Raw genomic sequence first — 27740 nt, forward strand, 5'->3', positions numbered from 1 at the left:
AGGGATAACCACAAACCTGTCTTTTCTCATTTTCTACTTCCTTTTTTTATTAACTTCTTTATATATACATATATATATATACCAGAGCCAAGTCCCCCTAGTGGGAGGTGGCTAGAGTCATTTCTGACTCTTTCTGGGAAATCGATACAGAGGAGGGGATTCCCAGCCCCCTCGCTCAACCCAACTGAGGTGTTGGGAGTCATTAGGTGAGCAAACCCCCCAATTCCAACCCCTGATGCTGAACGCCAAGCAGGGAGGCAACGAGTACCAATGTTTAAGTCTTAGGTATGACTCGGCCGAGGCTCGAACCACAACCTCCCAGTCTCGGGGCGGGCGCCATACCCCCAAGGCCACCGAGCTGACTACTCTACTCATAATTTGACATCATACTTGGTCATAATGGGATGAAAAGAAGCAAAAACAACCCGAAGAGCCGTTTAGGACCCGAAAGAGCCGGTTCCTTTCGGCGAGCCGAGCCGAAGAAGCCGGTTCTCGAAAAACTCTACTGACTTGACTCAACTTCGTTCTACTGTGACAAGGACTTCCAAATACCGCAGCGTCAGGGGAACCCGTGTGAATTTACCTTTATGCACTGTAACTTTGACTTAATTGGCTTCTTAATGAGCAATTTTGAGCCCTGATTTTTGTGAGCTGGCTCGATTTTCTTGAAATGAAATGAAATTTTCGATTTTCTTGTGCGCAGAAAAGCTCTGGGAGGTGCGCAATTGCGCACAGGCGCAGCTTAGAGGGAACATTGGTTAACAGGTTCCTTTGACAGTTGAGCGAATGCAGTTTTACACCTGAACCGACTCGCCACGCGATTGAAACTCAACACTGCCCTCTAGTGGACAGGGAGAGCTTTTGATCTGCAGTTATTTTTTTATGGAAATTACCGAGAGATTCCCCTTTTTTTGACTCAGAAATGTATCCATTGATTTATTGCGCCATTTCATCAAACAGAACACGAAATCTTTTTGCTTTAGAAGATATTTTGCCGCCGTCAGGTGGACGTTATGGGGAAACGATCATAACGTCATGTTTTTATCAAGTTTATCATTATTCTTTTTATTTATTTTTACAATTTTGCTCTTTTTGTGATTTATCATGGTAAACGTGAACTGTCTACCAAATAAGACCGACGAACTGGCTTTGCTGGCGAAAAACATCAAAGCGTACAGGGAGTGCAGTTTGCTGTGTTTTACGGAAATGTGGCTCACGTCTAGCTAACGTAGAGCTACCCGGAGCTACCCGGCTTCAGCGCTCTTAGACGGAGACACGAAAGCCTGCGGGAAGCGGAGAGGAACCGGACTCGCTATCTACGTGAACACGAGGCGGTGTAACCCTGGGCACTAAGAGTTCCGTCTGCTGCAGGGACGTCGAACTTTTGGCCTAGCGTGAGACGTCATCCACTCCGCTGTTGCTAAACTACAACACAGCACCCCGAGGCCATCCTGTTCATCTGTTAATAAACAACAAAAGGATACTGCTGGAAGTGTGAATATACCTGCGGGGATGTATGAGGTTTCTATCGATCTATCTAGACATCTATCTATCTAGACATCTATCTAGGAATCTATCTGGACATCTATCTATCTATTTAGAGCCCATTGGTGCTGTTCTCTGAAAGGAGTAGTACACCCCGTTGAAGGAGATCTTCAGTTTTTTGTCCCTTCCAGGCATGGAATCTCCTTCATTTCTCAGACCGAGAATATCTCACCACGTTTGGCACGAAAGCTCTCTCCTTTGTTTTCAAGACAAACAGTAAACATTTGGCGCCCATACCAGGAAACCATGAGTCTTTCCCCTCCCTTGCCTCGATTACGAAAGCGGCGCTGAAAGTTACCCGTTCGTCTGCAATTGATTGGATGAACCGGTTTTAAAGGCGTGGCCAATTAAAAGTATTTATACAAGCGTAGGATTGGCAGGACAAGCCGAATCCAGTCATCGATATCATGATGCTGCCGACGACGTGTGCTATCCTTTTTGGCGTGCTGCTCACAGTACCAGGTAAATATGGCCGGGACCGACTCATTTCCGGTTGAATTGTCGAAATATATTGAGGACACGATAACGTCCGTTTCTTTCTTGATTCCTCCATCTCCGTCGCTGGAAGGCGACACTCACTCACAGATTTCTTTTGTCTCTTTCCCACAGGCAGCTCCAAAGCTCAAGGTAGGTTTTGCAAAACAAATGCCCTTTCTGGGTGCTAGAGGGCCGTTTTGAGTTTGTACAGCGTGGTGAAATGGTTCAGGTGTAAAACTGCACTTACTCGACGGTTAACACAATCAATGCCATATTGATATTTTGTCAGTACTGGAAAACGAAAATGTGGCATCAAAATACTTCCTTTAGCGCACTGCTTCTCTATGATATTCTCTCACGTCCCCCCTAGGAAGAGGAAAACCTCTCGTATTCTGGCTCGGTCAACACGCTTTTCACGACTGCAAGGTATTTGAGGGACAGGCAGAAAAGGGGAGGGGTGACTTTTAAGCCAATAGGAATTCAGAACATAATAAATAAGCAGTCTCAAACTCGCCGCTCGCGGGTCTCCAAGTCGGGGGTCTCAAACTCAATTGGGTTGGGGTCCCACTAAAACGGCACTCTTTTTAAAAAGGACTGTATTTTATATGAGTCCACTAGATGGCGCCCTCATGCCTAGTGCAATAAAAAAATGAGTCCAAGGAAGACTTCAAACTACGGCGACTGGGCGGAGCAAAAAGCAGCCTTTTCTTTCCCTTTTTTTTTTTTTTTACCCAGCCTTTCTCAAAAGAAGGGAAAAATAATGTCGATCTTATAGGAATGAAAAAAGGGGAAGAAGAAATAAGTAAAAGAGGCATAAAAGGATAACGGGAAAAAAGATAAGTAGGGGAAAAGAAAATGGATAAAAAAGAAAGCAAAAGGGAAAGAAAGAAAATAAAAGAATCAAGGAGGAAATGACAAGAATAAAAATATATTTCTCTTTTTTCTTTTCTTTTTTTTGCACCTTTTTCTTATTTCACTTCTTTTGAATCCCCGTAGTTGGTCTTCTTCAGTTGTGCTCTTAGCACTGGTTTTCGGTGACAGAATAAGGCGACTTCTAGCAGGGAAATAATACACACTGTCCCTTTTACTCTAATATTAAGGCAGGGGCTTCAAACTATCCTGGGGGCCGCAAGTTGTCCCCGGGCTGCGAGTTTGACACCCCTGGTCTAAAGGGACAACGCGCCTCTTGTATTCATTAAAATAAAAACTGATATAGGAAATTGGCAAAATTACGTGAACTATGAAATAAATGTCCGTGTTTTAAAATAATCATCCATCCATCCATTATCTGCACCGCTTATCTTCAGTAGGGTCACGGGGGTGCTGGAGCCCATTTCCAGCTATCTTCGGACAGTGGGCAGGGGACACCCTGAACCGGTTGCCAGCCAATCGCAGGGCATTAAAATAATCAAAGGGAGAGAAATTTGCATCGATCTGACATAACATTAGTTGGCGCTGACATAAATGCCCGTCGTCTTGCTGCTACAGGTACCCCGATAAAACCAAAAATCTGATTCTCCCCTTTTCTTTTTTTTCCCCCTCACTTTTCATGTTTTCTCTCCTTTTTCATCTTCTTTCTTTGGCTTTCCTTTTTTCCCTTTTTTCTACTTTTGCATCTTTTTTCATTTTTTCTCCCTTTTCCTTGATTTACTTTTTTCTTTCTTTGTAAAAGGCCGTTGGTCTCTCCAAGTCTCTCTTTTTGTCACCTTTCTTTTTAGCACTCGTTTTGTGTCGCGCGGCACGATAAAGCGACAGGAGAGGCTGAGAGGATTTCTTCTTCAGAGGGGGGGGCGACAGAAAATAATGAATAAGCCTGACTGTTATCTTTCAGTGCTCGGTGAAACTTGATGAATGCATCGGGAACATTTCACGCTTCATTTGTCCCCTCAACTCCAGGATTGTCGGTGGCGAGGACGCACCCTTGGGTGCTTGGCCCTGGCAAGTCAGCATACACTTCCGAGGGTTTCACAGTTGCGGCGGGACTCTCATCTCCCAGGGGTGGGTGCTTACGGCTGCCCATTGCATTGGCAGGTAAGGCCACCTTAGGGCGTCACTGGAAAGTGCAAAGTATCAAGCTCGCCTGCTATCTATCTATCTACACATCTATCTATCTATCTAGACATCTACCTAGACATCTATCTATCTATCTATCTCTATATACATATCTATATCTGTCTATCTCTATCTAGCTGGCTAGCTCGCCTGCTATCTATCTATCTATCTTTCTCAATCTATGGTATCTATCTATCTCTATCTATGGTATCTATCCATCTCTATCTATGGTACATATCTATCTATCTCTATATACATATCTATATCTGTCTATCTCTATCTAGCTAGCTAGCCGGCTAACTCGCCTGCTATCTATCTATCTATCTAGACATCTATCTCTATATACATATCTCTCTATCTGTCTCCAACTATGGTACCTATCTAGACATCTATCTACACATCTATCTATCTAGACATCTATCCCTCTATCTCTCTATCTCTAGCTAGCCTGCTAGCTAGCCTATATAAATATTACTTCATTGCATAAGAAAATGCATGAAAGGGAGCGGGACAGAAACAATTTATTGAATCCCACCGCTTTTCTCATATCTACAAAAATAGTCAATTTCTTGAAACATTTTTTGGATTTTTTTTATATATAAAAAAAGATACATGGTAGAATAGAATCAAATCCCATATAGCAGAAACCAAAATGAATAACATTTATGGTAAATGGACTGCATTTCTATAGCAGTCACCGAAGACCCCCAAAGCACGTTACCCATTCACACACACACACACACACACACACGCCGATAGCAGAGTCAGCCCTGCTAGGCGTCTACCTGCTTATCGGGGGCGTTAGGGATTCAATGCCCGAGGACACTCGCGCATTTAACTCAGAGGAGCCTGGAATCGAACCTGCGACTTCTTTACTCTACCTCCTGAGCTACCGCTGCCCTGTTTATGACTTCCTCTCAGGACCAGAACAGAGACAGGACCCACTCGCGTAACATTACTCACACTTTTATTGGGAAGAAGGGAAAGGATTGCACTCACGATCCGGTGGTCGCGGAGAGCAGGTTGCTCCGAACGCGGAAGTGGTATTTCCGTGGCGAGCGATGTCGGGAGCGGAAAAAAACAGCTCGGTAGCCGGAACAGGGGAGCATAAAACGTGGTCGGGATCAGAAAATGGGTCGAAGCCGGGAAACAGACGGGAGCTAAAACAAGAGTGGGTCAGGGTCGAAAAGCTAGCGTAAACTGAGGTTCGCAGACGGACTGACAACAGGTGACAGACAGGGGTATAAAAAGTGACCGGGAGCGGGCACAGGTGCCTCGCATCAGTAATCATGACACATTGTTCAAGTTAAACATTATATAAACTCTATGTTGGCACAATGACTCAAGTAAAAGCAGATATTAAGTTTTTAAAACTCCCTGCGGAGGAGCCCTCCTCGACAGAACTGGGGACTTCCGGTCAGGAGGGCTTTTATTGAAACAAACAGGAAAAGGAACATACATGAGCGCGACTTCACAATAAAAGAATATAAAATTGATAGACGTATAAAAGATGTACCGTATTTTCCACACTATAAAGCGCACCGGATTATAGGGCGCACCCCGAAAAAATAGTTTTTGGTCCTATATTTGACATACATAAGACGCACCGGATTATAAGGCGCTAGAATGGGAACGTGGACAAAACAGTCAGATGGTTCAGTCCAACTTCTTACCCCCTTAACATTCCCAAAGCTTGCAAAGAAGCAAATACGTGTCGTAGACACGTGCGGATGCGGTGTCCGTACCATGTCACTCAAATGCATCGTTCCATCATTCGGAAGGTTAAAAACTTGGGATTCAAGAAATGCCGACCATTCCTTAGTTTCTATTTTCTTTTTCGCTCGCAACTTTACTGTGCATATGACAATAAACACTTGGAATTGAGTTGAATTTAAAAAAAGACACTCCATTCCATCCATTAACATCGAGTTCAGTCTGAAACAAAATACAGGGAAAATATATAGCCGGAGTAGCTCACCGAAGTCGTTGTGTTCAATAATAATGTGCAGCCATGGTCCTCTTATATCCGTGAGTGTTGTAAATCCAGGAGAATAAAATATTTACAAATACAGAATAGTAAAAAAATGCTTTCTGTATGCCGTCAACCGCGTGCTATACGCATTCATCTTTGTCGGCCAATTGCAGGCTTTGTTTTGCCGTTCAAGCCAATGCCAGCCTGTAAATGATAAAAAGGATCCTCCCCTTGACCTCCGAATAACTTTAGCCAATAGTGATGGATTCAAATGATGATTGACACATTGTTTAGCCAATGAAACGCCGGTATATAAATCCCAGCATACACCGCAGACTACTCGCGTTCGGGGGAAAATCGAGTCGGCGGCTGCTCGGATTAGTTGCAAGACTTTGCGAATTAATTTTGTTCCATAAATAAGGCGCACTGTATTATAAGGCGCATGGTCAGCTTTTGAAAAAAATGAAGACTTTTAGGTGCGCCTTATAGTGCGGAAAATACGGTAATTAGGCTGATGTTTGAAACGTGACTTTATGTGTGTGTGTGAGAAAGATTGTTTTTATATTTAGGAATATAAAGACAAGTTCTTTTCATTGCATTGAATTCTGAGAAATGTACATATCCAAAACGGCCAACTTTACACACTTCCTTATTCAACAATCGATGCCAGGAAGAATTTTTTCCAAATGCTTTTGACGCAATAACGCCTCGAGATTTTCAGGTCGGAAAACGTGTGCCTGGGAAACACCGGTGTCAAGTCGTCCGACTGCCGATTTCTTTCAGACCGATTCCCTTTTCTTTTTCTCTCAGCCTCAACTTAGGCGATTGGCTCCTGTACTTCGGCAAACAGAATCAAAGCACGACGGCGGAGAACGAGATCAACCGCACCGTGGCCCGAATCATCGTCCATCCCGGCTACGACAACCAAACCTTCCAAAACGACATCGCGCTCATGAGGTTGAGCTCCAACCTGACTTTCAACGATTTTATCCGACCCGTCTGCTTGGCCGATTCCCCCAGCCGCTTCCACAACGGAACCGCGTGCTGGGCTACCGGATGGGGCCGACTCGGCTTTGACGGTGAGTACTACGCTCCTCCCCGGGTTTCTGCGCTTAACGGGAACCAGGAAGCTCCTACATAATGGAAAATCCACAGAGTAGCATCCTTCATAAAAGCCCCCAAGGGCCAAACGTATCTCTAGATGACATCCTTACCTTCAGAGAGAAATTTTGACGGGAGAGGGAGAAGTTGTTCATTGATATTCGTCAGCGTTCAAATCAGCGTTCTCATTCGTCTAAGAGACAATCAGCTTTCTTATTCCCTCAAAAGCATCACGTCAGAAATTTCACATGTCGCTTAGTGCGTCCTCTTGCGATGAGGCGCTTGTTCTTCTCAAAGGGCACGCTTCCAGGAATCGACCATGTTTTTTCTCAGAATGTTTTCGCGCTCTTTCGATTCTCCAAAGTTACACAATTTCCGAGAAAATCGTTGGAGTCGGCCTGACCCAGCCAAATTCCTGTCTCTTAGATGAATGAGAAGGCTGATTTGAACGCTCAATAAACAACTTCTCTGCTCTTTGTGCATATTTCTGGGGCATATTTCACGGGCTGCTCCGAAATATTTGGCACCCAACGTGGGGGGGATGATTTTGTTGTTCCCTCTCAGAGCCAAACGTGGCCTTCGAAACTCTCCAAGAAGTGGAAGTCCCCATCATCGGAAATCGCCGATGCGACTGCGCCTACAGGGTGACGCAAACCCCCATCACTGGCAATATGATTTGCGCGGGAGACGAGGGCAGAGGAACGTGCCAGGTGAACATCCCACCGTGACCGTACGGCACTCGGACCCGGGTTTCATCCCCGGTCTTTTTCAGGGCGATTCCGGCGGACCCGTGCAGTGTAAACAAGGCCCGGTGTGGATCCAGGCGGGCATCACCAGTTTCAGCGTCTCCTGCGGCACCGCCCGTTTCCCGGCAGTCTTCGCCCGGGTTTCCTTCTTCAAGGATTGGATCAGGGAGCAAACGGGGGGAGCCGATATCTTTTTCGTGGCGTACAATTCGTCCGGCGTGGACGCGGACGAAAGTTTCCGTTGCGATCAGGACGTGCTTCCTACCGCTCCTTCGGTCAACGAAGATGATCCGGTCAGTCGCGCCGTCTCTCTTTCCTGCAGGAACCTCCTGCTCTTCGGACTCCTGCCGCTAGCAAAGTGGATCTAAATTTCCTGGATGTCCGCGCTTCGGGGCGCGCACCCCAAAAACCAATCTTTTGTCATTCTGTTTCCAGATGTATAAGGTCTTCTAGACCATAATGTCATTAAAGCCAAGAAACGGATCCGTGTCATTTTTCTTCTTGAAATCTGCAATCTTCTTTTACATTCTGCCAAGAAGATGCTTTTCCGCTTCAATGAACCTGTTTTGGTCCCGCTCCCGTTAAAAAGCACATAGTCGTAGCATGATAATAGATTAGCCTTACCTCCAAAGCGCTTTACAATATACTTCACTGTTTTGCTCGTTCACGCTCATTCATTTCACTCGGAGGGGCTGGCGATCGAACCTGCCACCTCTTTGGTCCCAAGACGACCGCTCTACCTCCTGTCGATAGATAGATAGAGAGATAGATACCATAGAGAGATAGATAGATAGATACCTTAGAGAGATTGATACATAGATGCCATAGAGAGATAGAACGATACCATAGAGAGATAGATAGATCGATACCATAGATAGATCGATACCATAGAGAGATAGATAGATCGATACCATAAAGAGATAGATACCATAGAGAGATAGATACCATAGAGAAAGAGAGATAGATAAATAGATACCATAGAGAGAGAGATAGATAGATAGATACCATAGAGAGATAGATAGATACCATAGAGAGAGAGATATATAGATAGATACCATAGAGAGATAGATACCATAGAGAGAGAGATAGATAGATAGATACCATAGAGAGATAGATACCTTAGAGAGAGAGATACATAGATACCATAGAGAGATAGATAGATACCATAGAGAGATAGATCGATACCATAGAGAGATAGGTACCATATAGAGAGAGATAGATATAGATACCATAGAGAGATAGATACCTTAGAGAGATTGATACATAGATACCATAGAGAGATAGATTGATACCATAGAGAGATAGATACCATAGAGAGAGAGAGAGATAGATAGATAGATACCATAGAGAGATAGATACCATAGAGAGAGAGATAGATAGATTGATACCATAGAGAGATAGAGATAGCAGGATTAGGCCTGCAAAGGGATTGAATCCAGCCCGCGAGACAACACTCAGAGAAGCGCAAGAAAAAAACAAGCTGCAGGTTGAAATATGACAACTTGATGTTGCCAAAGCCAGGTGCCTCAAATAAAGACACTGTACTTGTATTTGTTTGTATCTCTCTCTCTCCCTCTCTCTCTCTTTTCCACCCCTTTTCTCCCACTCTCTGTCTCTTTCACTCTCTGTGTCTCTCTTTTTCTTTTCCTTTGTTGCTCTTTGTCTCCTTCTCTCTCTCTGTGTCTTTTAAACTCTTTTGCTCTATCTTCATTTTTCCTTTTCTTTTTTCTCTTTCTCTCTTCCTACCGTTCGCGCTTTCTTTTTACTTTTCTCTCCTTCTGTCTTTCTATTTCTCTTTGGATTTCCTTCTTCCTCTCCCTTTCTATTCCCCCCCTCTCTCATGACTTTTTTATCTTTTGTTTCTCACGCTCTCTCCCGCTCTCTCTTTTTCTTTCTTTGTCCCGCCGTATCTCCTTTTCCCTCCCTCTTTCTCTTATTTCTTTGTCTCTCTTTTTTTTTCTCTTTCATCTACTAGTCCGGCTCCCGACAGAATGTTTCTTCTATCGTGTGGCGCCCGAGTTCAAATGACTTTGACACCCCTGCCATAGAGAGATAGATAGATAACATAGATAGATAGTACCTACCTACCTATCTTTCTTCATCCCCGTAGGGAAATTCCCACTTGCAGCAGTATCCTTGTATTGAAAAATAAAATAATAAAATAAAAGGTATAGAATACAAAAATGCCCAATATAACGTTTTGCTATAGAGTATTAAATAGTGCTCCGGAAAATACTGTTGTAGATTAGGGACTTGCTGACATTTGTTAAAAAGACTTTCTTACATTTCAGGGAAATGTTGCCTACATTTCGGGAAAGTCTTGGCAGACGAATTGATATAAACAATCTTCCTTAAGGTAGGACAAGAGAATCTGGCAAAGGGCAAAGTGACCCAAACTTAAAAACACTTCCAAGAAAGTACAAAACCCCTTCACTGGGCGTCTGCCTCACGTGGCGTGTGTGTGAAGGGGGACGGGCCAATCTGTTCAGTCATGCTGTGTTAAAACTATAAAGCGCCACTCATATCCGGAGATTCTTTGAGTTTCTTGTTGAGATTGTTGCATCAATAAACGAGAGCTCCCTCTGACGTCATTGATTCCTGCATTCTCTTTGAACACGTATGAGACGAGTCCGATCTCATTTTCCTCGATAATACACACTGTCATAAAAATAGGGTAATATGCAAATGTGGGTGTGTGGTTTAATGTGGGCTTTTACTCCCCCGGGTGGAGTTAAAGAGCCTCACGGCATGAGGAAGAAATGATCTCCTCCGTCTGTCCGTGGAACAAGACTGTGACAGTCTTATTTTTGGAGATGATGTTGTGTAGTGGATGTGCTGAATTGCCCATGATTGACCGCAGCTTGTTCAGTGCCCGTCTCTCAGCTACAGTTCGTTTGTAAGTGTAGAAGTTTCGGGTCCTCGTCCTGATGTAAGGCGAACCTGCACCCCATTCTCAGGTCTCTTGCAGACTCAAACTAATTTTGTGCCAGAAAAGCAACTCAAGACGTGATCCTGCCACCACCATGTTTGACAGCGGGGACGGTATTTTCAGGGCGATGAGCAGTGTTACTCTTACGCTCATCTTACCGCTTTGCATTTTCAAATCATCTGACCGCAGGACCTTGTTCCGCATGTTATTTGCGTCTCCCAGGGACTCCTTGCAAATTCCAAACGGGAATTTTGCGCTATTCCTTCAAAAATGTATTTCTTTTTGCCTCTCTTCCGCAGAGAAGAGAACGACTATTGGTTGTCTTCTGCACAGATTGTCCCACCTCAGCTGTGTATGCCTGCAAGAAAAAAAAAGGAATTAAAGACAGAAAGCGAAAAGGAAAGAGAGATGGAGAAAAATGAAGGGAGGCAGCCAGTGTTCCCTCTAAGCTGCGTGTGTGCGCAATTGCGCACTACCCAGAGCTTTTCCGCGCACAAGAAAATCTAGCTGGCTCACAAAAATCAGGGCTCCAAATTACTAATTAACTAGGTCAAAGTTACAGTGCATGAAGGTAAAAATACGCGGGTTCCCCTGACGTTGTGTCCTAAATGCAGTATTTTGAAGTCGAGTCGAAGGAGAACGAAGTTGAGTAAAGTTAGTCGAGTTTTTCGAGAACCGGCTTCTTCGGCTCGGCTCACTAAAAGGAACCGGCTCCTTCGGGTCCTAAACGGCTCTTCGGGTTGTTTTTGCTTCTTTCATCCCAACATGACCAAATATTATGTAAAATTCTGTGGAAAATGACTTAAAGAAAGGGGGGAATAGAACAAAAAATAAAAAAATACCAAAATGAAAAAGTAGTGAAAAGCTGAGAAAAAAAAGAAACAAAAGGAAGAGAAAAAAAGAAGGAAACATTTGGAAAAAAGACAGAAAAAAAGGAAAGAAAGAAATGTAGGAAAAAAATAAATAGAGATCAAAAGTAAAAAGTAACAGCTCGGAAAAATTAAACACAATGAGATTTTTTTTAAAGGTATTTAAAAAACAGTAGAAAAAAAACTGGGAAAAAGAAGAAAAAGTTTGTGTTGCATTCAAATCATTTCCAATGATATCAAGTGAATCTTGTTGCCAACATTGTACTTCCACTCAAAAATATGATTAAGTACAATTCTGTATCTTACAAGCGACTCAATAAGCCCCCAAAAATGTTAATATTATGCCACAAAATATGTCAGGAAATAAAAAGAAATGGAAATCTTGTGAAAGAATTGTAAAAACAAATGACGTTTGTAGTCAATTCATTCAAAAGAGAAAACTGCCAGAAACTCAGCAAAATGTAAGTTGATGTCAAGTTTTGGACATGTTGGATGATGATTTAGTTGCCCCACTTGGGATTGCCGTTGCTCACTGTTGTTTCAAGCGTTGCTCAGCGACTTTGTGTGAACGATCAGCCCCGGAAGGGAAATGACAGGGAACATTGGAGGCAGCCCTGCTATAACGCCCAGTTCAAATGTGGCCAGGAGATGGCAGTGTTGAACACCGTTTGGCATAAAGGCTCTAGTATTTCCAACGTGCAGCGAAGTTGGAAAACCAGTTGAGACCCTATACTGGTTTGGTGACAATTCTTAAAAGATTGTCTGTCTGCCAAAATATCGTTCTTTGTCATCGAAAACCGCATGCGTCTTAAAACAGCCGCGGGGAAAATGTATATTTATATTTATATCTCGTCGAAAAACAAAAACAACTTTGTTCACGTGTACCCTTTGTGCGGCTACAACCTTAATACTACTACTAAGACTAAATAGCAAGGACAGAATGTATTCATTTGCTCGAAAGAAAAAAGTACCATAGAAATACTTGACGATAACACTATCTCATCTCATCTCATCAGCTGTACCGCTTATCCTCATTAGGGTCGCGGGGGGGCTGGAGCCCATCCCAGCCATCTCCGGGCAGTGGGCAGGGGACACCCTCAACTGCTTGCCAGCCAATCGCAGGGCGATTACAATAACACTATAGTGCAAAAGTACCACTACACAAATATTACAAGGCAAATACTACAAAATACAACAGTACATGTCAAAAATAATAAAGACCAAATACTACTGAAATACTTTGAGAAGCCTCGTGTGTAAGTTCTACAAGAATAGTTTTATGGAAATACTGCAAAAATACCAACACAATAATACTATATTTAAAAAAATACAACAAAAAAGGCACGATCAAAATAGTCATAAAATATTGATAAAATACTCCTGAAATACTACTATGGAAATACCACAAAGATACTACTACAGTAGTATTACAAAATACTACGAACATACCGCAAGAAAACACCTACGCAAATCCTACTGAAATACTTTGAGAAGACTCATATGGAAGTTCTACAAGAATACTTTTATGGAAATACTGCAAAAATACCAATACAGTAATACTATAATACAACAATACTACTACTGAAATATGCAAATAGTAATACAACTAGAATTAATCACAATTTTTTTTTTAAAAATACAACATAAAAGTTAGGATCAAAATAGTCATAAAATATTGATAAAATACTACTCAAATACTACTATGGAAATACCACAAAGATACTACTACAGAAATATGACGACAGAAGTATCACAAAATACTGCAAGAAAAAAACCTAGCGAAATACTGCAAAACACTACTATGGAAATACGTCTGCAGAAATACGACAAAAATACTACAACGGTAATACAACAAAATACTATGGATATACTAAGAAAATCATCTGTGGGAATACTACAGAAAAATGATCCCCCCCGAAAAATCAGAAATACTACAAAAATACTACAGAAATATTACAAGAATACTTTAATGGAAATACTGCAAAAATACCAATACAGTAATACTATTATACAAAAATACTACTACTGAGATATGCAAATACTAATACTACAAAATACAACTAGAGTAAATCACAAAAATATTTTAAAAATTCCAATCAAAATAGTCATAGATATTGATAAAATACGACTGAAATATTGCAAGAATACTACTACAGAAATATGACGACAGGAATACCACAAAATACAACAACAGTAGTATTACAAAATACCGCAAGAAAAAAACTACCGAAATACTGCAAAACACTACTATGGAAATACGTCTGCAGAAATACTACAAAAATATTACGACAATAATGCAACAAAATACTACGGATATACTACGGAAATCATCTATGGGAATACTACAGAAAAATGATCCCCCAAAAATCCAATTTCAGAAATACTACAAAAATACTTCATAAATATTACAAAAATACTACTATGGAAATACCACAAAGATACTACCACAGTAGTATTACAAAATACGACAGACATACCGTAAGAAAAGACCTACGCATATCCTACAGAAATACTTCAAAACACAACTGCAGAAATATTACAAGAAAAACTACAACGGTACTACAACAAAATACTACCGATATACTACGGAAATCATCTATGGGAATACTACAGAAAAATGATCCCCAAAAAATCCAATTTTAGAAATTACTTCAAAAATACAACAGAAATATTACAAGAATACTACTATGGAAATACTACAAAGAACATTACTGCGGTAATACTTTAATACAAAAATAGTAGTACAGTACGACAAAATACTATTGATATACTACGGAAATCATCTATGGGAATACTACAGAAAAATAATTCCCCAAAAAATCCAATTTCAGAAATACTACAGAAATATTACAAGAATACTACTATGGAAATACTACACAGAACATTACTGCGGTAATACTTTAATACAAAAATAGTGGTACAATACGACAAAATACTACCGATATACTCCCAGAGAGTTCCTTGCCATGGTGTGCCATCTTGGGATTTTTTATAAACCGGTGTGATAAAGTGTGAGAGCTGAACTGCATTTCGAACACATGGGCTTCCTATTCCCGACAGAGACCTAGTAAGATTACCAAGTCACTATTTTGGAGGGGAAATGACAGGAAGTGCTTTGTTTGGACATTTAGGGGTGTCATGTATTCACTTTTCTCGCCAGCCAATTGCAGTTCTACCTGGCAACCCGATGCGTGTGCGTGAATATTAGCAATTGATGGCTATGTCTTGAGTTTTTTCGAGGAAAAAAAGAAAGCTACACAGCTGTATGAGCTTGACATAGACTTCCTTGTGTCATTGAAGGAAATCTCTGCAGAAATGCAGCACGGCGGCGCAGTGGTTAGCGCATGTGCGGCACAGTTCTGGTTCAAATCCAGCTACCAACCTTCCTGTGCGGAGTTTGCATGTTCTCCCCCTTCCTTGCGTGAGTATCTTTCCACATTCCAAAAACATGCTTGTCGGGTTGATTGGCCGGTCCAAATGGTCCCTAGGTGGGAATGGGCAAGTGAATTGTCTGTCCCTGTGTGCCCTGAGACTGGCCGGCAACCAGTTGTGGGTGTCCCCTGCCCACTGCCTGGAGATGGCTGGGTTGGGCTCCAGCACCCCCCCCTGTGACCCTACTGAGGATAAGCGGTACAGATAATCAGGGTTGGGTAGGATTACTTTAACCGGATTACTTTCAATGACTTTTGGATGACTCCAATACCAAATATGCTAAGAAAAGACAAAAGAAACTCAATAGGAATCAAATTACTAAATTTTGTGCAGGCTTGGGGAGTAACGGAATCCATGGAAGGGCAAAAATGATGTTTGGATTGATTTTCATTTTGTTTCTGTGGCATTTTCTGTACGTTTTGCCGGAGATCAAAGAGATCAAAGCCAGGAGAGAAAGCTTACCACGTGTTGTGAGTCATCATTTTAGTCATATTTTGTTTCTTTTGTCTTTTATTAGCATATTTGGTATTGGAGTCATCCAAAAGTCATTAAAAGTACCGTATTTTCCTCACTATAAGGCGCACCGGGTTATAGGGCGCACCCCCAAAAATAGTTTTTGGTCTTATATTTTCCATACATAAGGCGCACCGGATTATAAGGCGCTACAATGGGAACGTGGACAAAACAGTCAGATAGTTCAGTCCAACTGATTACCCCCTTAACATTCCCAAAGCTTGCAAAGACGCAAATGCGTGTCGAGAACACGTGCGGATACGGTGTCCGTACCATGTCACTCAAATGCATCGTTCCAAAGATCATTCGGAAGGTTAAAGTCTTGGGATTCAAGAAATGCCAACCATTCCTTAGCTTCTATTTTCTTTTTCGCTCGCAACTTTACTGCGCATATGACAATAAACACTTGGAATTGAGTTGATTTTAAAAATAGACACTCCATCCATTATCTGCACCGCTTATCACAGAAACATCGAGTTCAGTCTGAAACAATATACAGGGATAATATATAGCCGGAGTAGCTCACCGAAGTCGTTGTGTTCATAATAATGTGCAGCCGTGGTCCTCTTATATCCGTGAGTGTAGTAAATCCAGGAGAATAAAATATTTACAAATACAGTATAGTAAAAAATGCTTTCTGTATGCCGTCAACCGCGTGCTATACGCATTCATCTTTTTCGGCCAATCGCAGGCTTTGTTTTGCCGCTTCAGCCAATGCCAGCCTGTAAATGATAAAAAGGATCCGCCCCCTTGACCTCCGAATAACTTTAGCCAATAGTGACTGATTCAAATGATGATTGACACATTGGTTAGCCAATGAAACGCCGGTAAATAAATCCCAGTATACACCGCGGACTACTTGGCTTTCGGGGGGAAATCGAGTCGGCGGCTGCAAGTTAGTTGGAAAACTTTGCGACTTAATGTTGATCCATATATAAGGCGCACTGTATTATAAGGCGCATGGTCAGCTTTTGAAAAAAATGAAGACTTTTAGGTGTGCCTTATAGTGCGGAAAATGCGGTAATCAAGTTCAAGTAACCCTACCCAACCCTGCAGATAATGGATGGATCTGCAGAAATATTAAGGATGTCCTCACTCGTGGTTCATACTGTACATTAATGGGGAACCCGAGGTAACCCGGACGATGGAGCGAAAAATGGAGCTGGCCTATCAACGCGTTCCTGCACTTGATATGGAAAGTCCTGGAAGAACGTGAGAACTCGACGTACTGCTCGTGGCGAGAGCGCATTCCAAACTCGGGTTGATTGCTTCGTTCTTAAATGTATCGAATGAAACCTTGGAAGGCGGCCAGATAGACGAAGACGAAATATGCCGCTTCGGTCCGCGAGGGCGGAAAAACCATGGCATACGGTAGGAGTGGCTCAGGTATAAATGCGCGTGGAAGAGAGACTCGACTATGCAATTGAAACAAAAGATGCTGCGGGTGAGGTGCGCTCTCCTTTGGGGCCTGTTGAGCGTCATTCGAGGTGAGTGAGCGCAACGCTTGAGACTCTTAAGTCAAGTCGGCTCCGTTTCGGGAATCATTGCGATTGTCTAGGCCAGGGGTGTCATTTGAACTTACGGTAGAACCAACATTCTGTCGGGGGCCGGACGAGTAGATAAAAGAGAAAAAAAAAGAGAAAGAAATAAAGAGAAAAAGGGAGGTAAAAGGAGAGAGGCCGGGACAAAGAAAGAAAAAGAGAGAGAAAAAAAAGAGATAAAAAGTCGTGAGAGAGGGGGAAAAGAAAGGGAGAGGAAGAAAGAAATCCAAAGAGAAATAGAAAGACAGAAAGAGAGAAAAGAAAGCGCAAAGGGTAGGAAGAGAAAAAGAGAAAAGGAAAAAAGGAAGTTGAGCAAAATAAGTTAAAAAGACAGAGAGAGAGAGAAAGAGACAAAGAGCAACCAAGGAACAAAGAGAGACACAGAGAGTGAAAGAGACAGAGACAGAGCGTGAGAAAAGGGGTGTAAAAGAAAGAGAGAGCGTTAGAAACAAGAGATAAAAAGTCGTGAGAGAGGGGGAAAAGAAAGGGAGAGGAAGAAAGAAATCCAAAGAGAAATAGAAAGACAGAAGAAGAGAAGAGAAAGCTTGAAGGGTATGAAGAGAGAAAGAAAATAGAGACAAAGAGCAACAAAGGAAGAGAAAAAGAGAGACACAGAGTGAAAGAGACAGAGTGGGAGAAAAGTGGTGAAAAAAGGGGGAGAGAGAGAGAGAGAGAGAGAGAGAGAGAGAGAAATAAGTACAAGTACAGTGTCTTTGTTGGAGGCACCTGGCTTTGGCAACATCAATTTGACATATTTCAACCTGCAGCTTGTTTTTCTCTTGTGCTTCACTGAGTGTTGTCTCGCGGGCCGGATTCAATCCCTTAGCATGCCTGATCTGGCCCGCGGACCGCCTGTTTGACACCTGTGCTCTAGGAAATATGAATGTATAGAATCAATCAATAATAACAGTTTTTTAGATTAGCCGATTTTATCGATGTTTTTTCCCTTTTTAATGATGCGTTTGTGGCGGGTGGGACTCATCTTCCGTGGCGACTTATAGTCCAGAAATAACGGTAATTGGATGTCAATGTGTGGAACTGGAGGCATAAGAACAAAGTTTTCTCAAATTTTAATCACTCTTAATATCCATGAAGTTCATGTTTTTGTCGCTCTTTTCTCTGCAGGCGGCTTCAAAGCTCAAGGTACGTTCATCCATACCTTCTTTATATCTAAGAGCACGATGCGTTCGTGTGAATCGGGGAAAATCAAACTTTGTCAAGCTACGAAGAACACCCGCAGGGTTTCCTTCAATGCTTTATATCAGGGGTGTCAAACTCATTTGAACTCAGGGGCCACACAATAGAACAAACATTCTCTCGGGGGCCGGACGAGTAGATTCAAGAGAAAGAAAAAGAGAGAGAAAGAAATAGGAGAAAGAGAGGAGGAAAAGGAGAGAGGACGGGACAAAGAAAGAAAAAGAGAGAGGGGGGGAGAGCGTGAGAAACTAGAGATAAAAAGTCGTGAGAGAGGGGGAAAAAAGGAGAGGAAGAAAGAAATCCAAAGAGAAATAGAAAGACAGAAGGAGAGAAAAGAGAAAAGAAAGAGCGAAGGGTAGGAGGAGAGAAAGAGAAAAGAGAGAATAGAAGTTAAAGAGACACAGAGAGAGAAAGAGACAAAGAGCAACAAAGGAAGAGAAAAAGAGAGACGCAGAGAGTGAAAGAGACAGAGACAGAGAGTGGGAGAAAAGGGGTATTTGCTTCTTTCTTTTCTTCTGGCTTTTTTTCTGAATTTTTCATGCTCTTTTTTTTCTGTTTTCTCTCCTTTTGTTTCGTTTTTCACTACTTTTCTTCATACCCATTTTGGTATTTTTTTCTTTTTTTTCTATTCCCCCTTTCCTTTAAGTCTTTTTGGGCACAATTTTACATCGTATTTGGTCGTGTTGGGATGAAAGAAGCAAAAGCAACCCGAAGAGCCGTTTAGGACCCGAAAGAGTCGGTTCCTTTTAGCGAGCAGAGCCGAAGAAGGCGGTTCTCGAAAAACTCTACTGACTTGACTCAACTTTGTTCTACTTTGATCTTGACTTCAAAATACCGCATTTAGGACACAACGTCAGGGGAACCCGTGTCTTTTGACCTTCATGCACTGTAACTTTCACTTCATTGGCTTCTTAATTAGCAATTTGGAGCCCTGATTTTTGTGAGCTAGGTAGATTTTCTTGTGCGCGGAAAAGCTCTGGGCAGTGCGCAATTGCGCACACACGCAGCTTAGAGGGAACATTGCCCTCTACCCAGTCAGAAAGACGGAAGCCCGAACCCGAACGTGATGATCTTCGACCGATCTCAAAAACGTCATGATGCATTCCTCCCACCAGAGTGCGGGACGGCGCCCCTGAACCCCAGGATCGTCGGCGGCGGCGATTCCCCGCGAGGGGCGTGGCCCTGGCAAGTGGCGTTATTCCGAAATGGGAATTACGTCTGCGGGGGGAGCGTCGTCGCCCGGAATTGGGTGCTCACCGCCGCCCACTGCATTCTGAGGTAAGGAGTGAAAGGTTTCACCTCTGCCCAGTTCTTCCTGCGGAGCTTCAATTTAATTCATAAGTATAGGTACCACTGTACAGTGTGTCATATTTGACCGCTAGATGGCGCTTTTGCGCTAATGTGAATGAAAATATGCACAGCGTTGCAGCAAGATGCGACTTCGAGGTACGGATTCCACAATGTAAAAAACATTTTTTTTTACATTTTTTATAAAAAGCATAACATTGGTATGATAGTACATGTATTTTTTTCCTAGTCGTAAAATCAATGTGTGTTTTCATACCTTTTTTTATATATCTTGCTTAGTTTCAATGACCAGAAAAAGTCTCTTCCTCTTCTTTTCTCTTGTGCAATTTTCTGCATGTCTTTCGTGGGATCCATTGTGAATGATAGATCTTTGTAGCGGTGGCATACAGCAGACTGTTTACAGAGCAGGTAGGGGACACGAAGAGCATGCCAGTATTCACTCATACACATCGGGTTGCCAGGTAGAACTCCGGGAGTGGCGAATGGCAGCACTTTCGTACCTTATTTTTGACCGCGTATCCTGAAAGGCAAAATGTTCACGTTCAAGTACTTTGTAACCTGAACTCTTTGTATGTAGAGACATTATTTAAGTGGAGGTACCACTGTAACCTGCGCAAGAATACCTTTAGATAGCAAGAGGTGCCAAAGCAAGGACAAGTCGCAGCAACCCACCTCAGGAAGTATGCCCTCTACATACTGAACCGAACCATTCTCTCTATCCACTTGATATTGGCTTTGCATGCTCTCTGTTAAGCCATATATAGCTCGTGTGCCGTAGGTTCCAGACCTCTACCTTAAAGGGACCGTGGGTAATATGGAATGCTTCCTATTGGTACAAAAAATTCAGTAAAAAAAAAAGCACATTGATTTTACTTCTAGGAAAATATACATGAACTATCATACCAATGTTATACTTTTTATGAAAAAATGTAAAAAAAAAAAAATGTACACAGTGGAATCCGTACCTTGAAGTCGCATCTTGCTGCAATGCTGTGCATATTTTTCTTCAGTGGTGAAAAAGCGCCATCTAGTGGTCAAATACTACACACTGTACAGTGGTACCTATACTTATGAATTGAATTCATTCTGGGAGTCGCTTTGTAACCTGAAAACTTTGTAAGTAGAGAACGTAACGAATCATAAAAGAGCATGATAATATGAAAAACATGCATGTTAAAATGACACACAATAAACATAAAACGAGAGGCGCATCATGTAAAATAACAAAGAATATAGGGAATAATACAAATGTGTTTTTGCCTCCCGCTCCTTGAAAAAACTGATTCAACGACGTCTGCTTTTACCATTTTTTAACCAATTTTACCAATTGGAGTTCTACCTGGCAACCCGATGCGTATGCGTGAATACTTGCATGCTCTTCGTGTCCCCTTCCCGCTCTGTAAACGGTCTACTGTATGGCATTGCTACAAAGATCTATCATTCACAGTGGATCCCACGAAAGACATGCAGAAAAGTGGATAAGAGGAAAGGAACATAGAACGAGAGGCGCATCATGTAATATAACAAAGAATATAGGGAATAATACAAATTTGTTTTTGCCTCGTGGTCAGGGTTGGGTAGGGTTACTTTAACTGGATTACTTCAAATGACTCCATTTTGTGCAGGCTTGGGGAGTAACGGAATACACGGAACGGCAAAAATAATGTTGGCAAGCTGTTTGGATTTATTTTCATTTTGTTTCTGTTGCATTTGATGTTCGTTTTGCCGGAGATCGAAGAGATCAAAGCCAGGAGAGAAAGCTTTCCACGTGTTGTGATTCATAATTTTATCCCTATTTAGTTTCTTTTGTCTTTTATTAGTAGATTTGGTATTGGAGTAATCCAAAAGTCATTGAAAGTAATCCAGTTAAAGTAACCCTACCCAACCCTGCTTGTGGTCCTTGAAAAAACTGATTCAACGACGTCTGCTTTCGCCAGCTTTAGTCAATTCGGGGCGAATGCGCGAGACGGTCAAACGAAAGCCTGACTTTCCGAGACTTTGCGGAATTAACGGCCGTCATCTCGCCAAAACTCTGACGGTGACACGGAGAGCATGCTGGGATACGGTCTATTCGAGGCGATGGGCAGTTTGTTGACGTTGGTGGAACGTAGAGACGTTGGCAAGAAATTTTTTGTCTTTTTCCGATTGTAGAAGCGACCCGGAAGACTGGCTCCTGTACTTCGGCAAACACAATCTCAACAGAGTAGGCCAAAACGAGGTCAGCCGCACCTTGTCCGAGATGATCGTCCATCCGGAATTCGCACTGAAGGCCCCGTCGTTCGACATCGCCCTCTTGAGGCTGAGCCAGGATCTAACCTTCGACGATTACATCCGACCGGTGTGCTTGGCCAGTAACTCCAGCCGCTTCAACACCGGCACTTTGTGCTGGGCCACCGGATGGGGCCGACTCGGAGTCGATGGTCTGTATTAACGCCCCCTACCCTAGACTGCCACTTTGCGTTTAAAAACCACTTAGAGCCAGGAGATGGCGACAGAGTAACACATCATTTGGTGCATTTATTATTTAAAAAAAAAAAAAAAAAAAAAAAAAAAAAACTCTTCCTTTTTCATCTCTTTAGGGGTTTGTTCCTGGACATGCCTGATAAAAGTAAGATAATAGCATTGCTAACACATACCTCATATTTTTAAGGACACCCCAAAAGACACACCCCACTTTTTAAGGCACAGGTGTCAAACAGGCGGCCCGCAGGCCGGATCAGGCCCACTAATGGTCTGAATCAGGCCCGCAAGACAACAGTGAGAGAAGCGCAAGAGGAAAATGAGCTGTAGTGTGAAATATTTCCACCGGATGTCACCCAAGCCAGTTAACACTTGCGAAACGATTGTGGTCGTATTTCTCCATTTCTTTCTGATTCACTTCTTTTTTATTTATTTCTCCCTCTTTTTCTTTTTCCTGTTCACTCTCTTTTTCTCTTTTCTCTATTTCTCTCTCACTCTCTGACTCTTTCTTTTTCTCTGTCCTGCTCTCTTTCTATTTTGTCTCTCTCATTTACACTTTAATTCTCTTTCTTTCAATTGTTCTCTTTCTTTCTCACCCTCTTTCTTTCCTTTTTTGACCTCTCTTTCTCTCTCTCACCTCACTTTGACCAACATTTTTGTCCTAAATTGGTTACAAAACAAGGTGCAAGCAAAGTTCTTTTGTAAAAATGTCACCAAATCCTGCAAATGAGGATACCAAGGTTTGTACCTTCAGACAGCGCTAAGCAGTAGTAGTGCGTGCGTCCGGTGTATAGCTTCGCTCATTCCTACCCCTTACCCAATCAAATTGCTCAAGGTGCTTTTGCAAGAGCTTCTGGGTGTTTAAAGCTCGTTGTGTGGCTTTTTATCATGAAGTTTCTTAACTTTGAACATAGATTGTTTATTGAGATTCCATATAAAGGATTATTGAGTGATTTACAGCCAAAGCTGGGACTGTTGGCGAGACGCAAGTTCTATTTTAACTCCATTTGCCATTTGAACTCATGAAAAGAGCCATAAACGGCTCACAAGCCATAGGTTTTGGAGCCCTCGGCTATAGAATAGAAGCGGGTCTTAAGTCTAGATTTAAACATTTCTGTTGTGATGGCAATTCTGACCTCAGGGGGCAGAGCGTTCCACAGCACCGGGGCCCGGATGGAGAATTCTCTCACATTTGCAGATTTCTTCTTGGCTCTTGGAGTCACGAGTAGACCGGCATTTTCCTAGCTGAGGCTCCGTGCGGGAACATAAGGGGAAATTAAATCAGGGAAAAAAGAAGGCTCTTCAGATTTTGTTTACAATTTGATCATTTCCTGCCAGTAGAGGGCTTAAGATAGGATTACAAGTAATTGATTGAAAAATACATAAAGTCTCTTTGAACTCAGTCGAGCACGGTGAACAATTTAAAGCTTTGAAGGACCTTTAAGTTTGCTAAGATGAAAAGGAATGCACTTTGTCCCCGCAGAGCCAAATGACCCCACTGGCACGCTCCAACAAGTTGAAATCCCCATCGTGGGAGAGCGGCAATGCAGATGCGCCTACGCTCCATTAGAGGGCACTATCACCAGCGACATGATATGCGCGGGAGAGGAAGGCCGAGGATTATGCCAGGTAATTGTCCGACGGTGCCCCCTACCTGATTTATTTTGCATATGCATCACTCTCAAAGGTTTCGGTTCATTCAACCAATTTACATACGAAACAGAGACGACTCGAGAAAATACCAATTGCCCTTTTCAAATGTTGATTCCATTTAGCAAGGAACAAAATTAAATTGAAAAAACGATCTGGGCCACCTCATAACAGAAATCGAACCTTCACGTAATTGTTAATGAGTCTTTCGCAACTCTGTAGAGGAATTTTGACCCACTCTTCTTTGCAAAAGTGTTTCAAGTCTGCCATATTGGAGGGTATTTTATCATGAACCGTTCAAAATGGGCCACCTTTGAAAGCCATAACAGAAATCAAATGTTTACGATCATTGTTAATGAGTCTTTCGCAACTCTGTAGAGGAATTTTGACCCACTCTTCTTTGCAAAAGTGTTTCAAGTCTGCCATATTGGAGGGTATTTTATCATGAACCGTTCAAAATGGGCCACCTTTGAAAGCCATAACAGAAATCAAATGTTTACGATCATTGTTAATGAGTCTTTCGCAACTCTGTAGAGGAATTTTGACCCACTCTTCTTTGCAAAAGTGTTTCAAGTCTGCCATATTGGAGGGTATTTTATCATGAACCGTTCAAAATGGGCCACCTTTGAAAGCCATAACAGAAATCAAATGTTTACGATCATTGTTAATGAGTCTTTCGCAACTCTGTAGAGGAATTTTGACCCACTCTTCTTTGCAAAAGTGTTTCAAGTCTGCCATATTGGAGGGTATTTTATCATGAACCGTTCAAAATGGGCCACCTTTGAAAGCCATAACAGAAATCAAATGTTTACGATCATTGTCAATGAGTCTTTCGCAACTCTGTAGAGGAATTTTGACCCACTCTTCTTTGCAAAAGTGTTTCAAATCTGCCACATTCAAGGGTATTTTATTATGAACTGCCCAAAATGGGCCACCTTTGAAAGCACTAACAGAAATACAATTTTTACGATCATTGGTAATGAGTGTTTCACAACACTCTGGAGGAATTTTGACCCACTCTTCTTTGCAAAATGATTTCAAATCTGCCTTATCGGAGGCTTTTCTAGCATGAACTGCCCGTTTAAGGTCACACCACAGCATTTCAACTGGATTTCAATCTGGACTTTGACTTGGCCACCTTAGAACCTCCATTTTTGGAGCCATTCAGAGGTGGACTTGCTGCTGCGTTATGGATCGTTGCATGATCCTGCTGCATGATCTGAGAGCGCTTGAGTTTAAGGGCATGAACTGATGGCCAGACATTCTCCCTCAGGATCTTCAGGTCAACACCAGAATTCATGATTTCATCAACCACAGCAAGTGGTCCTGGTCCTGAGGCAGCAGAGCCGTGACACTGCCACCACCATGCTTTACAGTTGCCATCATGTTCTTTTGCCTTTTGGACGCCAGATGTAACAGGCTGCACACATTCCAAAAAGTTCCATTTTTGACTCATGGTCAACTGAATGTTTTTCAAAAAGTCTCGAGGATAATCAAGATGCTTTTTTGGCCAATGTGAGTCGACTCTTTGTGTTCTTTTGTGACAGCAGCGGTTTTCGCCTGGGAATTTCCCCCACGGATGCCATTTTTGACCAGTGTCTTTCTTAGAGCAAGACCAGCAAAACCCGCTGTTCATCAGGTGTTTTTGAGGTTCTTTTGTCACCCCCCTGGATGGATTTTAAAGTAATCTTACTTGGTCAACCACTCCTGAAAATATTAGCCACTGTTCCCAGTTTTCTTCACGTGTGAATAATGGCTTTGACGGTGGTTCCCCTTTCAACCTTTTCCTGACCGATACATCGGAATCACTTTTGTTCTCATTTCTTGCGGAAATTCTCCGAAACCTGGCACGTCTATCGGGTTCTTTGGAGGCCGTCGCCCTACTTCAATTGAAGTCCTTTCTCCATTCAACAAAGGTGGCGATTGCTTTTGGGTGTGACCTGTGCAATTGAACTCAAACTGTGGTTAATCACGTTGACTCTGTGATTTAAAAAGGGAGGGGTTTACTTCTTCACAATGTTTGTGAATTAAACTAGATTAAATACCGTTTACCAAATCGTTCGAACGAGTTATCTGACTCCATGAACCAAACACAACCTACATTCATCCAACAATTTATGCTCATTTCTTGAGAGAAAAAAGTTTAGGAAAGCCGACATTTCACACGGGGGCACATTTTATTTCATTAACAATTTAACTAAGTGTACTCCATTGAAAACGGCCGAATTAGTGACGTTGGAGTCTCTGGGAAGCCCTCTTCTGAAGTCCTTTAGCTTTCTCTTCTTGGCCCACGTCTCCCCCCTTAAGATGGCGTCTCGGCTCCTCCCATGGGCGTGCCAAGCATTTGTTTGCACCCAACGATCTCTGGTCATCCCACATTAGTACATCCACGAGTCCTGTTATCAAAATTTCCTAGACAACATATTATGCATTTGGAACAGCCTGCCCTGGCATGGACTTAAAGCCCAGTCCAGGGGTGTCAAACTGGTTTGAGCTGGGGGCCACAAATGCTATAAAAAAAATCTCACGGGGGACCGGACAAGTAAGTTTAAGAAAAAGAGAGAGGGAGAAAAAGAGAGAGAAAGAGAGGGAGGCAAAGAGAGAGCGATAAACAGATAGGGAGAACAAAAGAGACAGAGTAACATTGAGAGACATTAATTGAGAAGAAGGGAAATGAATATAGAAAGAGAAAGAAAGTGAAAAAAGAGAAAGATAAAAAGAATAAGAGAAGTGAAACGACAGAAAGAAAAAGAGTCAGCAGGAGAAAAAGAGACAAAGTGAGGTGAGTGAGAGAGAGAGAGAGAGAGAGAGAGGTCGAAAAAGGGAAAGAAAGAGGGCGAGAAAGACAGAGAAAAATAGAAAGAAAGACAAGTAAAGTGTAAATTAGACAGAGAAAATAGAAAAAGAGCAAGACGGAGAAAAAGAAAGAGTTAGAGAGTGAGAGAGAAATAGAGAAAAGAGAGAGAAAGAGAGAGTGAACAAGAGAAAGAAAAAGAGGCAGAGATAAATAAAAAAGAAGTGAGTCAGAAAGAAATGGAGAACTACGACCACAATTCTTTTGCAAGTGTTAACTGGCTTTGGTGACATCCGTTCGGAAATATTTCAAACGACAGCTCATTTTCCTCTTGCGCTTCTCTCACTGTTGTCTTGCGGGCCGGGTTTAAACCATCGGTGGGGCTGATCTGGCCCGCGGGCCGCCTGTTTAACACCTGTGGCCCAGTCAGTGAATATCTTCATTGCATTAAACTGAGTCAATCATATAAAATCCTTTATAGTCAATTGTATAAAATCCTTTAGCATTGGGAATCGACATTTGAAAATTTCGGGTGGTCTCCGTTTGATATTCAAGCTTCTCGGATGATGTGAAACCTTCGTGAGGGAGGAATTCAGAATTCAGGAACGGATTTTTAGGGAGCCGAACCCAGGTCTAGTCACCGTCTCCGATCTGTGATTTCAGGGCGACTCCGGCGGACCCCTGCAGTGTAAACAAGGCTCGGTCTGGATCCAGGCGGGCATCACCAGTTTCGGCATTCCCTGCGCCACCGGCATCGTCCCCGACGGTTTGGTCCGGGTTTCCTTCTTCCAGGACTGGATCCTGGATCAAGTGGGAAGGGACCGGGTGGGTTCGGCCACGTACACATCCGCCGGCGAGGATACCGATCAGAACTTTGAGTGCTCGCCGGGGGAAGGCTTCGAAGAGTCCTCGGCCGCGCACCCCCTTCACAGTCTTTGCCTGTTGATCTTGGTTCTGTGGATTCAAGTCGTGGAACTGAATCCCATGACTTGAACTGAGGTTCTGACACCAAATTCAAGCCTTTTTTCAAGGACTTTTAATGCCAGGTTTTCAATTTCTCCCGTACCGTTAAGTCAAGTCATGTTTATTTGTTTGGCCCTTAATCACAAAGAGTCTCAAAGGGCTGCACAGGTTATTGCACAGACTATTATTTC

General features: G+C 42.5%; 2 protein-coding genes across 2 annotated transcripts; both read left to right on the top strand.

Annotated features, from left to right (window-relative positions):
* Positions 1 to 1863: 1863 nt before the first annotated feature.
* Positions 1864 to 27740, top strand: LOC148347902 (tryptase-like). Its single transcript, XM_088324220.1, has 6 exons — positions 1864 to 2007; positions 2155 to 2172; positions 19490 to 19652; positions 21834 to 22102; positions 23626 to 23771; positions 27250 to 27740. Exons 1-6 carry the CDS (start codon positions 1953 to 1955, stop codon positions 27577 to 27579), a joined length of 981 nt encoding a protein of 326 aa, XP_088180346.1. The 5' UTR covers positions 1864 to 1952; the 3' UTR covers positions 27580 to 27740.
* On the top strand, positions 3487 to 8376 carry LOC148347903 (chymotrypsin-like protease CTRL-1). Its single transcript, XM_088324234.1, has 5 exons — positions 3487 to 3510; positions 3854 to 4053; positions 6857 to 7125; positions 7712 to 7857; positions 7920 to 8376. The coding sequence occupies exons 1-5, from the start codon at positions 3487 to 3489 to the stop codon at positions 8259 to 8261; spliced, it is 981 nt and encodes a 326-aa protein (XP_088180360.1). The 3' UTR covers positions 8262 to 8376.

The sequence above is a fragment of the Urocampus carinirostris genome, chromosome 19, assembly GCF_059441175.1.
Source record: "Urocampus carinirostris isolate Australia breed hairy pipefish chromosome 19, RoL_Ucar_1.0, whole genome shotgun sequence".
In the NCBI taxonomy this organism is placed as follows: domain Eukaryota; kingdom Metazoa; phylum Chordata; class Actinopteri; order Syngnathiformes; family Syngnathidae; genus Urocampus; species Urocampus carinirostris.